We start from the raw sequence: 17,111 nt of genomic DNA on the forward strand, positions 1-17,111 counted from the left end.
CTGGAGGGTAAAGGACCCGTCGAGCACGGGGTCTTCGGGGTTTTGGGGAGATTGTTGATGCCTTTTCTCCATCTCCAAACCTTTCCACACCAGGATGTTTTGAGGACGCAGAGCACATCTTAGGAGTCAAAATGCGTTCTTGTTCGGTTGCTGTCCTGTCTTTTTTGTCTCCTTGACTCTTCTTTTAGTCTTCTTTTGCTTTGAGGCTTTTTCAGTAAACCAGTGGTTTTCCCCACTTGCTACTGTCTATTCTTTCTCCTACGCTTATTTCATTTCTCCTTTTATAGATGCACTTCGGATGGGTGTAACCTGCACACCTGAGGTTCTGGGCCCGCCTTGTGTGCGGTTCATTAGTTTCTTGGGCTATTTTTAGAGGTGCACATGTCTGTTTACCCTCACGACCTCCCCTCCACCTTTGAGAAGGGATGCCCTAATGCTCCATGACATGCCTCGCATACTTGCTTACTCATTTTTTGTTTTATCTATTGCAACATACAGATGACTATTTAAACATGTTGGTTCACATGCTGATTAATATCACAATATCGCAACATTTTTGTGGCTTTTCAAATTAGTGTGTTTTCAAGTTCGCCTTGGCTTGTTACCCTAAGGGGGACAAACGCAGTCTACACTGTCTGTGCAAAATTCAAACTTTATAATGGAAGTTAGAGTCTTTTATCTTTGCTTTTTGAATGATTATAAAGCAAGTTGAGTTCTGTGCTGGAACAAAATGTGCAAAAGCCAGGCGGGGTCCAGTACATCATGCTTAGGTGTTAATAAATGGGTTTGGTTTAATAAAAATTTCAAGCAGTGTCCTGTGAAAAATTTCTAACCCTCCCAAATCAAAAATTTCAAGTGACCGATAACATCAACATTTTTCAATTGTCCCAAGTGAAATTCTGTAAATTATAAAATTAAATTTACAGAATTTCACTTGGGCCAATTGAAAAACTTAGATGTTATCGGTCACTTGAAATTTTTGATTTGGGAGGGTTAGACATTTTTTTACAGTGTGGCATATGCTATAAACTATATAGCTGCATTTATTTGATCAAAAATACATGCAGTAAAAAAATAAAAATAATATTGTGAAATATTATTACAATTTAAAAGAACTGTTTTCTATGTGAACATATTTTAAAATCTAATTTATTCCTGTGATTACTCCATCATTACTCCATCATTACTCCAGTCTTCAGTGTCACATGATCCTTCAGAAATCATTCTAACATGCTGATTTAATGCTCATTTCTTTCTTACTATTATTCTATTATTTGAAATAGAAATCTTTTGTAACAATTTCAAAGTTTTACTGTCACTTTTGATGAATAAAAGTATTAATTTCTTTCTTTTTTTTTTTTTAACAGTATTTTACTTTTATATTAAACTTTTGAACAGTAGTGCATATAATTCTATATAATTCATATAATTCCAATAATTCTGTTCAAAACACAATTTTTTAACCTTATAGTATTTTAATCCGTCTGGTGACGTTAAAATGATGCATGAGAAGAAATAGTATATCCACATGTGCTGCTGTTGCTATTTTGAGTGATAAATATACATTTCTCAGAAAATGCTGTATACTTAAAGTTCTCAGTGATAATGTAACAAGCCTCTAAATGTTAGTGAGCAGCCTGAGGCACAACGAAAGCAGACAGAAAATCCTGGGCGTTTCTGATTTCTCATGGAGACACCTGAAGCAGAATGTCTTTTCTTTTCACGCAGGATTCTTTTGGATGCTCATTTGTTTCTCTGTTGCCAAGAAACTTTGACAATTCACTTACATCTTAATCATTGCTAATATTACATTTAGCCTATATTTAGTCATTTAGCAGACGCTTTTGTCCAAAGCGACTTACAATTTAGGACTAAATTAAGCGAGTCATCGTGAAGAGGCAAAAACAATGCAAGAAGTGCTCAAAATACCAAGTTCGGGCATTGCTCAGAGAAGCATAAGCCCGATAGGGGAGGATTAAAGGAAAAGATTTTTTATAAATCTTTTTTCATTTATTAATATTAAACACAATTGACCCTTCGCAGGGAGTTTGATTGACAGGCAATCTGACCAATCATCATCCGCCATCCGCAGAATCCGCCATTTTTGTCCGACAAAGCAGTCAGGAGAGTTAGTAGATTAACGTTGGTGGATTTGAAAAACGGAGTGTACTGACGTCTTTCCGCGGTTAAAACAACATTCCTTCTTATGTTCTTTCATGTTTATTTGATGATATAAATTAACTAGAAGGAAGAGATGATCGGTTCACGATTATGATTTCACTTTTTTGTGACATCACCAACCCTAAAATTTACATAAACCCAGCCCCCTGAACACGATTTATAGATTATCAAAACAGAATATGCTAATCAGTGACTAGAAGAGAACTACACATAAGCTAGATAAATTCATCAACTAACCATTCAGAAACGTTCTGTTGCTTCTACATGTTGTCACTTCTTCTTGAGTCTCTCCATCTTTCTGAATCCGGTTTGAACATAAAAGGCAAAAAGTTTTTGAAATTTTCAGTGCATGTCTGTGTGAGTGCAAACTGTTGAAGCTCCGCCCTCTGTGCCACAAGCAGCAGCTCATTTGCATTTAAAGGAACAGACACAAAACTGTGCGTTTTTCTCACCCTCAAAAATTGACAATTTTAACATGCTATATAAAAATATCTGTGGGGTATTTAGAGCTAAAACTTCACATACACACTCTGGGGGCATCAGAGACTTATTTTACATCTTGTGAAAAGGGCATTATACCACCCCTTTAAGTGATACTCTACAGCGATCTGTCACGACACATTAAAGAGCCACAAAATGGTATTTATTGTTTCAATTTATTAAAAAAATTACCAAATTTGAAAGTTGAGACTTTGTTTGTCAGTGTCCTCTCTGCTCTGCGATGTATTTTTCACTGCGTGAGAACATGATGTGTGGCGTGAGTGCGGCGTGGATTGTCGGACATAGCAACAGTAACTAATGGGGGCGGGTCTTTGCGAACGGTCAATTAGAAAAACAAATAAATCACAGACTCCTACACAAAAGCTTGCAGATCACATTGTGTGGTAGAGTCACTGATAATAGACTCTTTGAACTTTACAACTATCCTTAAAATTATCACTCCCACACATACAAAACTATCCAAAATGTGCCATTAGTGTTTACCAGGATGTAATTTCTGGGTGAATGATGGTGTCACGCTAGCTTTTAGATGATGTTGTAGTTGTGAATGATTTCCACTTCTTGACCGGCTGTTTGTGGAGGCGTGTTTATATAGCAGCGGCCACATCACTCTCAAATGAACTTACACATAGGTCATGTACAAACTCTTAAGTCCCTTAGAGATGGATATACCAAACTACCCAACCTCAAAATCGATATTAAACAGTCTACAGTTATGAAATGGGTTCCCGAACTTGGCCTTCACATGTCACTTTCACAGCTGATTCATTTTTATGCACTAATTTAATGATCTTGGTCTAACAGAATGAAATTAAGGGTACACAAGATGTTCAATTCGTCTTTGAGAGATACAAGTCCTTCACGGTGGCAAGAGGTCAGGTCACTATGTGATGCTGGTGGAGGAAAACGTTTTCTGACTTTCTCCTCCAAAATACCCCAAAGTGGCTCAAAAATCTTCAGATCTGGTGACTGTGCAGGCCTTGGGAGATGTTCAGTTTCACTTTCATGTTCATCAAACCATTCTGTCACAAGTGTTGCTGTGTGTATTGGTACATGATCATGCTGATACACGGCACCACCTTCAGGGTACAATGTTTAAAACATTAGGAGCACATGGTCCTTCAGAATGGTTCGGTAGTCCATCAAGCACAGTCAGGAATGTCATGATATTACAGCTCAAACATCACTGATCCACTGTCGTGTCTCACTCTGGGCATCAACAGTCCGGGTGTTCGGACTCTTTGGGGGATTCTCCACACCGTAACTTCCACAGATGTGGGAATGACAGTGAACGGATACATCAGAGAATGATGCATGTTTAAGCCCAAGATTTGCACTGTTTGCACCAATAAAACTAATATTTGGCATTGGCACGAGTGACCAAAGGTTTGGCTATAGCATCCTGACCATTAATATGGACTCTGTGGAGTTGAGCAGCTGTGGTTTTTTGGATACAATCCGGGTTAGTAGTACCTGGACATCCCTTTCAGACAGGACAGGTTCCTCATGCGTCGACAGTTACTTCTGTTGGATGCGGTTCGTCCTATGTGGAGATATGCCGACATTACCCTGGACACCAGAGCTCTTGATACACCACAAAGACTTGCCGTTGTAAACTCGCGCTCGATCGGCCCAAAGTCCGGCATCCGACCAGCGCGGAAGGTCTCTACGTGTTACTGTCTTTTCTCATGGCAAAATTTTTTTTGATTAAATGCAATACATTTGAATATGTATTCTCTCGTTATTTCATCTGACTCCATAAATGAAAAGGTTTTAATGATATCTGTGCATCATTAAATGTGAGCGTATGTTTGACTATTCATTTAAACTCTTTAATGAAAATAATGTCAAAGTCAGTTAGAATAATCAAATGTAACAATTTATTATGTCAGATAAATGAATCATGCCAATTTCATAATCCATTCAAAGATAATCGATACAAAACATCAAATGCTCTGGAATAAAGAGAAGAGATGCGAACCCAACATTATTCATGAAGCGGAGTCTTACTCTCAGCCTCACGGGCTAATCTGAGGTACAAAAAGGCCCAGAGCCCCTTTGCTGCATACCATTATATAGACAGAACCTCTTTCACATGGAAACATGTGCTAACATTTGCATTCAGAGGTTACACCTTTTGGGGGCATGAGACCATTTGCCAGGAGACCACCTTCCTTTGTGTGCCAGTTATCTCTAAAACTATTAAAAACCTTATTACCTTTTGTTTTACTTATTTGGAAATGAGACATTTGTACCAGTCGCACTGAGACATTTCAAATGATACTAAATATGTATAAAGTCATAAGATAATCATTCACATTAAACTATATATTTTCTTGGGTGAATTCAGGTGATCTGAATATGAGAGAGAGGGGGTGAGGGATGAGGGAATGAAATGTAGATTAGGATGACTTTTGTCTCAAATGGTGAGTTCAAATGGTAAATTCCAGCAAGATCCTGTCTTCTCAGGGTCTGGTCGCTCCTTAACCAGACTGTCCGGCATTTTCAAATTTCTCAAGTCTTACACTGTCCTGGTCACAGATGAGCCAGCGAGATGAGCACCAACAATTTGTCCTTTTCTGAACTGATATATCTCCCATTATGTTGTGTACTGTGCTATTGCTCTGATGTTAACCTTCACACTCTACTCTTACTGATAAATCAGTGATGACTGGCCACCAGGCTGTGTATATTTAGACGTGAAACCTTCACCCTACAGTGGCCAGTGTTTCAGTTTCATCGTCCAATTAATTATATATATATATATATATATATATATATATATATATATATATATATATATATATATATTTAAAACACATTCAGAATGTACTTCTTAAGCTCAAAGTGCAGTACCTGCTGCCGTGTCAAGAAGCTGGTTATCCTACATGGTCTTATAAACAGCCTGCTGTATATAAACAGAATGAGCTTGGTTCAAGATGATCAATCACAAAACATACTAGATGTTTACATATTCTTTGAACAAGTAAGTGGTGCTAGCCCAGGCAAAACCCCACTGCTGTGGAGTTGTTTGTGGTTGTCAAGACATTTCTTCACAGTTGCTAAGGTGTTCTTAGTGTTTTTTTGTGTGTTGCGAAGCGGTTCTCTGTGGTTGCTTCATGGCCCAACTTAAAAGAGCCCACCCCTGCGTCTCTGATATTCAGGTTGCTAAATATGGCTTGGTTGGGACCCTCTTTAAGTGTTAGTACACTCAAAAGTTCCAAAAGGGGGTTTTCACAGTGATGCTATAGAAGATTTTTTTTGGTATTAAGATCCTTTTGTGGAATGGAAAGTTTCCATCAATGTTAAAGGTCCTTCATGGAACCATCAATGCTTTTAAGATTGAATGTGTTTTTTTTTTTAAACCTGTTTTATAGTCTGGCAGATGGAAATCAAATCCAATTCACAAATCATTTACTTTTCAGCACTACTTCTCTAGTGGAGGATGAGTTACAAAATGAAAACTTTGTTGAAATCACTAACAGTTAGTGACTAACCCCATGTATAACCAATTATAATAGTGACGCTTGCCTTAGTAAAATGATAGAGTTCATTCTAAGTGTATGCCAGGAAACTGATTGAATTTCTACACCGGAGGTCAAATTTATGTTAGAAAGCCTGTGATTTATGTCACTCTGAGTGAAACTCTGGCTTCAAGAATCAGGAGTCCTATTTCTTTTTTTTCTTTTTTTTCGGAGGAGTGTGTTTTCGGTTCCTGATTTAATAGGAAGTTTTGTCAGTCCTGATTTAATAGGAAGTTTTGTCAGTACTTATCTGGGTTGCTTCACTCCGTTTTCCTGTTTCCAGTGATGCAATCTACAATTTTAAACAACTTTGTTTTTAAAATCAATTTAATAAAGCAGTAAATGTGCAAATCTGTTGTATAATGCACATAAAGGCCACCGTAGAGGAGCAGTGGAAAGTTCTGGTGCGTTGAAAGATCCTGTTGCAGTAAAACTGCTGGCAGCTATATGCAAAGTTAGTCTGGCGTTGGGCTGAACCACAAAACGGAGGAATGTACTGACCTTGGTCTCCACCTTCCTTCAGAAATTAACTCTTTGTTCACAACAGCTGCAAGCAACACTGAGATCAGACACAAAATCAAACCTCCATGCTTGACACAAAGAACAAAAATGTTTTTTTTTTTGTTTGTTGCATAACTTCTCTAAATTGTTTGTGGCGCTCCTGTACCACATTACTGAATTGTTAGTTTGTGTGAGATGTAAATTTGACTCCTCCAGCTCCCCCAGTGCCCTTTTCCACCCTTGTAACTATTTTGAATTACACTGATTTACCAGAAAGTTCAAAGCACATAATTAAACTCTGTAAATGAAGCTGTCAAGGTTATGCATGTCTCAACTGATATTATCAAAGTTCCCCATGGCACGTGCGTTATTTTCAAAAAGAAAGTGTGGAGTGAAAAAATGTGAAAGTAATTGGAGCAGAATTAGAGCATTAAAATTGCTTAAAAGGGGAACCATAATATCAATCAAACAGTCAAGCAGATACAAAATGATTAATGTAAAAACTAACGTACAGTAAAAATAAAATGAATAATTATCAAGGTATTTTTTAATACTGTTGAAAATATAAATAAAATATTGAATATTTTTTTCAGATTTTTCAATACACCAGAATATTTAACTAAATATTTATAACAAAACATTTTAATACATAAAAAAAAAACGCCACGTGGACACTTGGCACAAATTAATCTTTCGAAGAGTTAGGAACCAATTTATTGAGTCACACAGACTGAACTGACAGAATCATGCTACGAACTGTAGATGTGTTTAAAACTGCTATAGCACTTTAAAAAAAACCTCATGTTAGTTTTGCACAGATTTTAACCCTGGGTTAAGTCTAACCCTGAGTTGCGGTGCCAAAGGTACATAGTGAACTATGTCTAAAAAACAGGCTTAGAAACAGGATCAAGTATGAACAGTGTGAAATATGGAACAAGCCATGATTGCATTAAAGTGATCATTTGAAGTGGACAAGATGACGTTCTTCCTCTTCCTTTTCTAGAGCAAATATCTAAACATTTGAAATCAAGATACGTGTACTTGAGAAGCAAAATTAGGTCTTGTTTTCTACATAAAATGTATCAAAATGAAGTGAGTTTTTGGTTAAAGCAAGAACAAACAACTGTCAGTGGGGTCAGCAAAATAATCTTGTTTTGCAGCGTGAATATGTAAATATAAACTTTTAATATATCGCAAATCCTTTGCTACTACAGTCAACGGTACTCATATTTCATGGCATTTTCTCCAAATGGAAGGCATTTCACACAGAAAGTGTGTGCATGTGTGGTGATCGCGTGACACTTTTCGGCCGTGTCTCGATGTGATTAAAAGTGAAATTTGTTATGTTCAGCATTCTCAGACAGAAGGCTGTAGGCAGGTATGGGGTGTGTAATTGGGATTCAAAATTATTTGTGGTGGTAACCAGGCTTCTGTCTCACACACATGAACACACAAGGGTGAAACCAAGATCAACCTGCCAATCACAGCAAAGGAAACAAACCCAAACATCAATCAAGTGAAAACAGCAGTGCAAACCATCAAACACATATATCACAATTTTGACCACAAGACAATTAACAGAGGCAATCGATGCATTTATAGCATTTATATGTATGTATATATATATATATATATATATATATATATATATAAACACAAAGAGATAAATATATATAGCCTATGAAGTATATATGAGGTAAAACACTCCTCCCTTAAAGGCTTTTAGCGTAGCATACAGACAGTAAGTCTGTTAAGTTTGTTGTCCTGTTGTCCTAAGACTTAACATAAGACATAGTGTGATAGAAACACTTACCTGTTCTATGTGAAGTTATATCCAATCTTTCAACTTGGCGACGTAATGCTACAGCTGCTAAATTGCTAAACTTTTAACAAAAAAAATATGCACAAGTTTACCTGAAAGCGATGTGACGTAATTATCCGTAAACTAAGCACTGTTTACATTGAACAAACTGCACCCACAGCAATTACATCAGTAACATGTGACCAGAAGTTCATCCGCCGAGAAAAGTAGTGCCACCTCACAAGGATTTACATGTATATGAAAGCCCCAAAGGCCATGTACTATGATTTTTTTCTTAGGGGTAGTTGATTATGATTTCACTTTTCTAACTTCAGTTAGTGTGCTATGTTGCTGTTTGAGCATAAACAACATCTGCAAAGTTACAACGCTCAAAGTTCAAAGCAAAGGGAGATATTATCTTTTAAAGAAATTGCTTTTTAAGGACTACAACAAACGGCTGGTAGGGACTACACGACATTACTCCCGGGTTAGTGACATCACCAACCCTAAAATTGACATAAACCCCTTCCCTGAACACGATTACTAGATTATCATGACAGAATATGCTAATCAATGACTAGAGGATAACTACACATAAGCTACATAAATTCATCAACTAACCATTCAGAAATGTCCTGTTGCTTCTACATGTTGTCACATCTTGAGTCTCTCCATCATTGTCTGACTCCGGTTTGAACATAAAAGGCTAAAAGATTTAGAAATTTTCAGTGCATGACTGTGTGAGGTTAGCCTGGAAATCCAGACCTAAATCTGAAAGATTAATGGTCTGGCATCGACTAATGAAAATCGACCAGCTCGAGGGGCGGCACCAAGCATGCATTTGAAAATCTCACTGCACGCAATTGGATAACACTACGACCAATCACAACAAGCCCCGTACGCTTAGCTACCAGCGGAGCTAACTGGTAGATTAGACTCTTGCCTCAAAACAGCAAAAACACCCTTCTTGCAAAGGAACGATTCGAGCGCTGTCTTCTGTTCCTCTTTTAGATAAAAAGCCAAGTTGTAGCAGCCAAAGCCGTTTCAAACAACTGGTGTTCATCCATAGCCATCTTACAATGTTTACTAATGACTTCGACGTCACAGCGCTGTCGTCATCTGTTTAGCTCGCCTCTGGCCCGCCTATATCAGATAACCCGATGTGATTGGTGCAGCTCGGATACAAGGGCATATTTAATGAGCATCATTACTCGACGCCAGAGTAAACTCGCTGAGCAAATTCAACTCGTGCTTTCGCGAGAACTCTGGATTTCCAGGGTAGTGTGAGGTAAAAGGACACAAGCTTTTGAAGCTCCGCCCTCTGTGCCGAGGAGCAGCAGCTCATTTGCATTTAAAGGGACAGACACAAAAACGTTTTTGCTCACCCTAAAAAAGTGACAATTTTAACATGCTATATAAAAATATCTGTGGGGTATTTTGAGCTAAAACTTCACATACACACTCTGGGGACAACAGAGACTTATTTTACATCTTGTGAAAAGGGCATTAGACCACCCATTTAATTTTGTCGTAATCTCAACGTCATCTCATTTGAATGTTTTCACAAGAAAAACAAACTATATTGTTAATCATTTCTCTGTTCATATGATCTTGAGGGTCTATGGCAATCAACATTCTGACACAAATCTATTATTGAACATTCTTTTAAGATACTTTTATTCAACCAAGCAGCCAGAAAAATTCCTTACATATTTATGTTACTTTTTTTGGAGAAATACTTCACAGAGACACATAATTTGAATTAAAAAAAAAAGTTTTATTTGTCACTACAACTCCCCCCCCCCCAAATTCATTGAAGAATAGAAAGTCCAAAAGAACAGTATTTATTTGATATAGAAGTCTTTTGTAACATTAATATCTTTACTGTCACTTTTTTTAATGCATCCTTGCTGAATAAAAAAATATAAATTTCTTTATTGTCCTTAAACTTTTGAATGGTAGTGTATCTGAAATGTAAGTTTGGCAAGTTGTTTTTTAAAATCCCGGTCTTTCTTTAGATTTCTTTGCGTAACTGAAAATAGCTGAATAGTGCACATTTTCAAACAGAACTCACTCAGATCTCTCAAAGCAGGTTAACTTTTCCCACTACTTGTTTGCATCCAGTTTTTGCGTACTGTCTTCCAGACGCTCTGTGATAGGCCAGTTCATCCGCCAGCCTATCTACATGACTGAGTTCGGGGTAAAACCCTTCCAGGGTCATTTCCTCTAGAAAGCATTGTATGATGTGTTCCCGCTCCAGCAGGGAAAGAGGTATAAGCTCGACTACTGGCTCCGTCCATAGAGGATGGACAAGAGACAAGGCCTGTCGGAGCGGTTTATGGGCTCCGGCGGTGGAGGCGTTTTGAAGAACGTGAGCTGAAATCTCTCTTTGCCCCAGACTGCTGAGGAAAACGTAAACCACGTTGAGAAACTCATTCGTCTGATCTGACTGCAGAAACGTCTGCAAGATGTCCAGCAGCAGAGGCGGCATTAGTTCTACCTCATCCAGAATGAAGAAGGGAATCTGCTCCTCTTCCTCGGCTCGAGTCACTACCTCAGTTATACGGCGAGCCAGTGCGGAGGCGCAGTTCTGCGCTGCTTCCTGTAGGGGGCAGTGGTGTTTGGATAAATAATGCACCACTAGCTTGTCTTCCACCACGGAACGGAAGTGACGTACCAGTAGGCGACCCAGGTGGCTCTTCCCGACGCCAGACGCCCCGTGCAAAGACAGGACGAGGGGCTGCTGGTGCGCATAAGTGGACAGGTAATCGTTCAGATGGTCCATTAGCTCCTCTAGCGCCTCCGACTGGCCAAACACCTCCCTGTGCAACGTCCTCTCCAAACCCTCAAGATCGTACTTCACAACATGGTCGTCCAGATTCTCAATAGCATTGTAGACCTGGGAGAACAGGAACTAATTTTTAAAAAAGAACTGGAAGGCACCTTTAATAAAGCTTTGGTTTACTTTATTTTGACAATCCACTTTTGAAATTATACTAACTATGAGTAACTTTGCAACTACATGTCAACTGACTCTCATTAGAGTATTAGTACACTCAGCACTCTCAGTGCTGGGCTGCGTAAAACCTTTGTCAAATCCAATGAGTGTGTGTTTTTCAATTCTGGCACAAAAGAAATGGCACCCAAGGAAAAGAACAGGAAGAATTACCTGGACGAAGACGATCACGCTAAAGAGCACGAGGAAAGGTTTAGCTCGGCTGCGCTCTTTCTTTGGCTTGAACATCAGAGTGTCATTAGGGAACATCACGCGGGACTTCCTTCGCTTGGACTTTCTGGTTTGGGGGCTCTTAGGATGCAAACTTCCATCAGAGACAACTGAGTTAGTTGACCTGACTGAATTAGATCTCTTGAGGTACTTTTTCTTGATTCGCATCATGGCTTTCAGCTGTGGGGAGATCATAGACGCGCATTGCCCACCTTCCTTCTCCTCATCTCCTCTAGCCTTTTCCACTTGAACATCCATGGAAACCCCTTCACAGTCCACCACCAGTCTGGAATACTGAGAGAAACAAACATAAATACCATGTTACAGTTAAATATTTGTATTAATTCACTTAGTAAATGCTTTAATCCAAATCTTACAGTGCCTTCTTTGTTGATCCTGGAACAACATTCCAATCAACCAATCAGATTTGAGGGACAAGTTTACAGTTTATGCTAAGTTTAGGCTTTCAACCAGGGTTAGGTGCTGAGTTAGTGTTATTCACTTATCATTTCCCTTTGATTTTAGGGATAACTTATGGGTAGGATTAGGTTTAGGGGTAGGGATAGGACTACATTTTCAGACAGGAGTGTTGTTTCAGGATCAATAAAATATGTTGAAGCAGGAACATGATTTACTTGGCAGAATCATAGAGACCGTGTTTCTTATAGCCACAAGTTCATGCAGTTCTGCTACAGGTCGAGGTAGTTAGCGTGACTGGTTCTTACATTTAGCTGTATCTTGGCAAACGCATGATAATTAGAGGTAATTAAGATTGAGAGGCTAAATAAGAGGCTGGAGTTGGCAGCAATAGAGATGTGTGTATGTGTGTGTGTGTATACTGTAGAGTGGATGTAAATTAAAAAGCATAAATTGTAAAGACATATCGATTCTAAAGAGAATTCGACCCCAAATCAACCTACAGTAACTGCTTTTTTAAAAGTTTAAATAGCAGCTCAAAAATGGATTTCACAATTCGAGGCTTTTCAAAGTATATAAGAAAGTTCAGATATTAAATTATGTTCATTTTAAAAGCACATTTCTGATACAGGCTATAAGTAAGGGATAATCCACAGCTGGCTGTGCATTAAACGATTTTAATGCACGACATGGAGGCAAAGAACTGCCCAACATGAAGCCATGGTCATTTGCCAGCATTGAATTTGAAATACAGCAATATTTGACAGGAAGACTAAATATGATGGTTATTTTTGTCAGTTAGAGGTCGAGAGATCTAGCATTCTGTCCCCTTTAAATCAGTCACAGAGATAAAGTGTGGTAAGATTACATTTATTAGAATGAATAAATTGCGGAATTTAAAACGGCTGAAATGGGATAACCTTTTACAGGTGAGAATGTGTTGGTTTGTGTTTTTGTATCTATTAACTCAATATTACACGTTTTTCCATGGTACTTTTAATGTTTTTACTTTTACTATGGTAACTTTTTATTGTCGTGTTAGCTGACACCTTCGTCTTGTTGTACTGTGTTAGTTTAGCAAAATCATCTGCTGAAGTCTATAGACCTTATGCGCCAGAGAAACGAGGGCGCCGCCATCTTTAGAATATTGTCTTTTAACTTCGGTTTTGCGGTCGCTCTGTATATTTCTATGGCATTGCTGTCCAGGAGTAATTAGCTTTTGAAGTGGATTTACTTAATGTAAAGTTATCATGAGGACTGTAATGTTTAAAGCAGATGACTAAACAAATGTCAGTCGATCGGGAAGATTTTAAAATGAGCCGTTCATTAATAATCACGCAAAATCGCTGTGAAAATACAGACCGGAAGTCAAAAGACAATGAGCGCAGCGCTGAAAAGGGGCAGGGCTACATAAGGTCTATTTCATATAGCTATAGATATTCATACATGCGTCTAATTAGGAATGTTCACGGATTGGCTTTGACAGTTCCAATATGGCGGACAGCTTACGTATAGCGGCCCATATAAACAGCCGCTACTGAGGCATCTATGTGTATATACTGTATCTATCTATTACTATGACCTGATTGTACCTGCACAGTTTTGGTGTAGTGCCATCTAGTGGTCAGGAGATATGAAAAATGGTTATTTGTGCTCATAACTTCTGAACGGTTTAACCAAAAATTGCGAATCTGGTCTCTTAAGATTTGATTCCTAATTTTCCTATATCGGCCATTTTAGACAATGGCCATTTTGAATTTTGTTGTAAAATGCTATATTTTATAAACGCATTCGGTAAATGTCCCTGAAGGTACTTAAAAAGTACTGATGTACTGAAGAATTGAAGTGAAATTTAAAAAAATGCTTGTTAACACACTAGGTAAGGAGCGGGGAGCCATCCTTGTATCCTTCTTTCTATGTCTTGTTGCGTTAGGTTGTTTATTGGGAATGGGATGTAGTTGAAGTGTGGGTTTTGTTTTATTATTTTCTTTGATTTCCCGACGCTCAGGTTCCTACTCCCTGTGATCGGCATTTGTTCTTTTTCAGAGTAGCAATGGCCTAAATCTACTCAGAACCTCTTGGCAATTGCACATCAAAGCACTGGAAATCACCTACAACACATAATGTAATGGGGGCATCATTTGCATGAGCAACACTAGTACTCACATTTTGTAATAAAAAGAAAATGTAATCACATTTTCTTCAGAAAATGAAATAATCTATATAGTTTCTATTTACTCAAGATACATGTATTCAGGGGAAGTCCACATCCATTTCTCTCTAAAGTTTTAGTCATAGTGCTCTCATGTGTATTATCCTGGGCTCATCATTCTAAGCTCCACATGTCTGTGCAGAGAAAGAGAGAGGGTTGTGTGTGAGATGACTTTACAATTTTGCATAACTGTCTACACTCACACTGCCGTTCTGTTTTACAAAAAAAAAGCACAAACAGGAAGTAGATATATAACACTCTAGCATTGAAATTAGAGACAGAGCCTTTGGTTCTGTCTGTAAAACAATTTGCCATTGTATATGTGTGTAATTGTGTGTTAAATAATGGTCTCAAAATGTATTAAAACGCTTACTTAAAACCGTAAAAGGTGCATGTAAGTGCTACTGAAGTGGAGACTTCTGGCTCATTGAATGTCATTGCGATAAGTGTCTAGATCTACGCTCAGATGCATTTGCTATCCATACAGGCAAAAACATTGTTTTTTCATGCACTGCTCAATTAAAGTACCCCTATTATGCTATTTTAAAGGTTCCTAATTTTGTTTTGTAGGTCTCCTAAAATAGGTTTACATGCATCTAAGGTCAAAAAACTTAAATGTTCTGATAATATACATTTCAGCATCACCTTTTTATCACAGTGTCTAAAACAGTTCGATAAAGGATTGCACTGATTGGTCAGATGTCTGTTGTGATTGGTCTACCGCTTACAACGTGTGTCGGAAACGAATCGCTCATTAGCATATCTGAATTTCAGGTCCGGAGCTTCATCAGCCCTTGATACACAGTGAAACGAACAGTAAAGATGGCGTCGGTTTTACCAGATCAATTCGAGCACAAGTCCTCGTCCTTTGGAAGTGTAGCAAAGTGGATTAGCTTTTGTAGCGCAGAAAACAGCATTTTCTAAATATGTCGACAACAAGAACCAAACTCTTCCAAGCCTCAGCTACATCCACAGTGATTGAGGGCGGGTCAAAGTAGACGTTGTTCGCGGGCAGCCAATGAAGACCTTAGGCTGGAATTATGCTAATTTGTTGCAAACCTACATAGATTTGTGCAGGAAGTAAGACTGGCATTACTGACGACTCGTTTTAGGCTGTTCAGAATCAGTTCTTTCTTTTGGGAGACAATAACTTTCCCCAAGTTTGGGTCCAAGACTAAAATGCATGTTTGAGCTGTTTTAACTAAAAGCAACTAAATTATGTCAGTACCATTGTTTTGTCTCAATATTCACACCAGTAATTTTTTTTTTTTCTAAGGCACAAAAGCTAAACGTCCTAATTGAACCTAATCCTGGCTTAGTCTGTGAAACCGGGCCTTTATTTATTGTAAACTTTGATCTTTCAAACTTTGCAGACCTTTTACATTCACAAACAGCTTTATTACACACTACATGAAAGGTAATATCCAAAAAAAGGCATAATAACAGATTTACTCCTATCTATATTCTGAAGGTTTTTACCGAAGGGTTTGTTCATACATGTATATCATTTGCCTGGTTTTACACAACAGTTTATTCCTAAAAAACATGGTGATATTTTTTTTCTTCCTGGTTGTTGAGAGGGTTTTCTGATATATGGAGTGATAAAAAGAGATACCAGTAATCCCTTCTACAATACAATCCAATATGATACTACTTTATTAAATCCCAAAAGTAAATTATGGTGTTAAAGAAGCAGAAACTCAAACACAAGCAAACCGATAAAATAAGAAAAAACTCATCTACAAGCATAGCACATCTAAATCTACACTTCTGCAAAAGCCTTTGACTTAAGGAAGCTGGCACAATGAAACATTTTTTTTAACCTGGCTTCATTCAAGGTTTAGATTTCTTTTCTGGAAATGTATGCAAATTAGAGCATATTTGATTAGACACTGCCTCGTTTGTATACTTCATACATGTTTTTTTTTTTTTTTGCAATTCTTAATGAAATCAATGAGGAAGTATGCTGTATATTTTGTTTTACCCTATTCACCAGGGATGTCTGCCGTAAATATAAATGCCACCTGATATTTTGTTATCTAATGCAATGGCATTCAGACATTTAAAGGGATAATTCTCCCAAAAATGAAAATTCTGTCATCATTTACTCATGTTGTTCCAAACCTGTATCTGTTTCTTTCTCCTGTTAAACACAAAAGAAGATATTTTGAAAAATGTTGGTAATCAAACAGTTGAAGATAGCCATTGACTTCCATAATATTTTCCCCCCTACTATGGAAGTCAATGCCACCGTCAACTGTTTGAATACCAACATTAAACAAAATATCTTCTTTTGTGTTTAACAGAAGAAAGAAAGTCATACAGGTTTGGTACAACATGAGGGTGAGTAAATGATGACAGAATTTTCATTTTTGGGTGAACTATCCCTTTAAGTGCGACTTGAGAGTTCAAATACTCTGAAGCCATTATAGATGCATATATGAAAACATAAATATTTCCATCTTTCAAGGGATGGCTGGAGAATGGTGTTTGTTTGCACACAGCTGTGTGAGGGCAGTTATGCAAACTTCACCATGCAAATGGTTCTTGCACAGAAGCACTAATGTAAAAAATGAATATGGAGACAGAAAATGATCTAGAAATGGAGGAGATTACAAAAACATGTTATGGTTCTCTTTGTTTGTCAACAGCAGGGTCAGATGCCTAAACTTGCCTGATTGTATGGATATGAAACACATTAGGGGCCTTTACCTTTCATGAGTCTGATATCACCTGCAACGATACCAC

General features: G+C 37.9%; 1 protein-coding gene across 1 annotated transcript; it reads right to left on the reverse strand.

Annotated features, from left to right (window-relative positions):
• Positions 1 to 10,591: 10,591 nt before the first annotated feature.
• tor4ab (torsin family 4, member Ab) lies at positions 10,592 to 12,004 on the reverse strand (the record flags this gene model as incomplete). The annotated part of the gene is made up of 2 exons (XM_081366940.1): positions 11,678 to 12,004; positions 10,592 to 11,407 (listed from the first exon to the last, which is right to left on the reverse strand). The coding sequence occupies exons 1-2, from the start codon at positions 11,990 to 11,992 to the stop codon at positions 10,592 to 10,594; spliced, it is 1,131 nt and encodes a 376-aa protein (XP_081223066.1). The 5' UTR covers positions 11,993 to 12,004.
• Positions 12,005 to 17,111: the final 5,107 nt, after the last annotated feature.

The sequence above is a fragment of the Scardinius erythrophthalmus genome (assembly GCF_964197995.2).
Source record: "Scardinius erythrophthalmus genome assembly, chromosome: 5".
Classification (NCBI taxonomy): Eukaryota; Metazoa; Chordata; class Actinopteri; order Cypriniformes; family Leuciscidae; genus Scardinius; species Scardinius erythrophthalmus.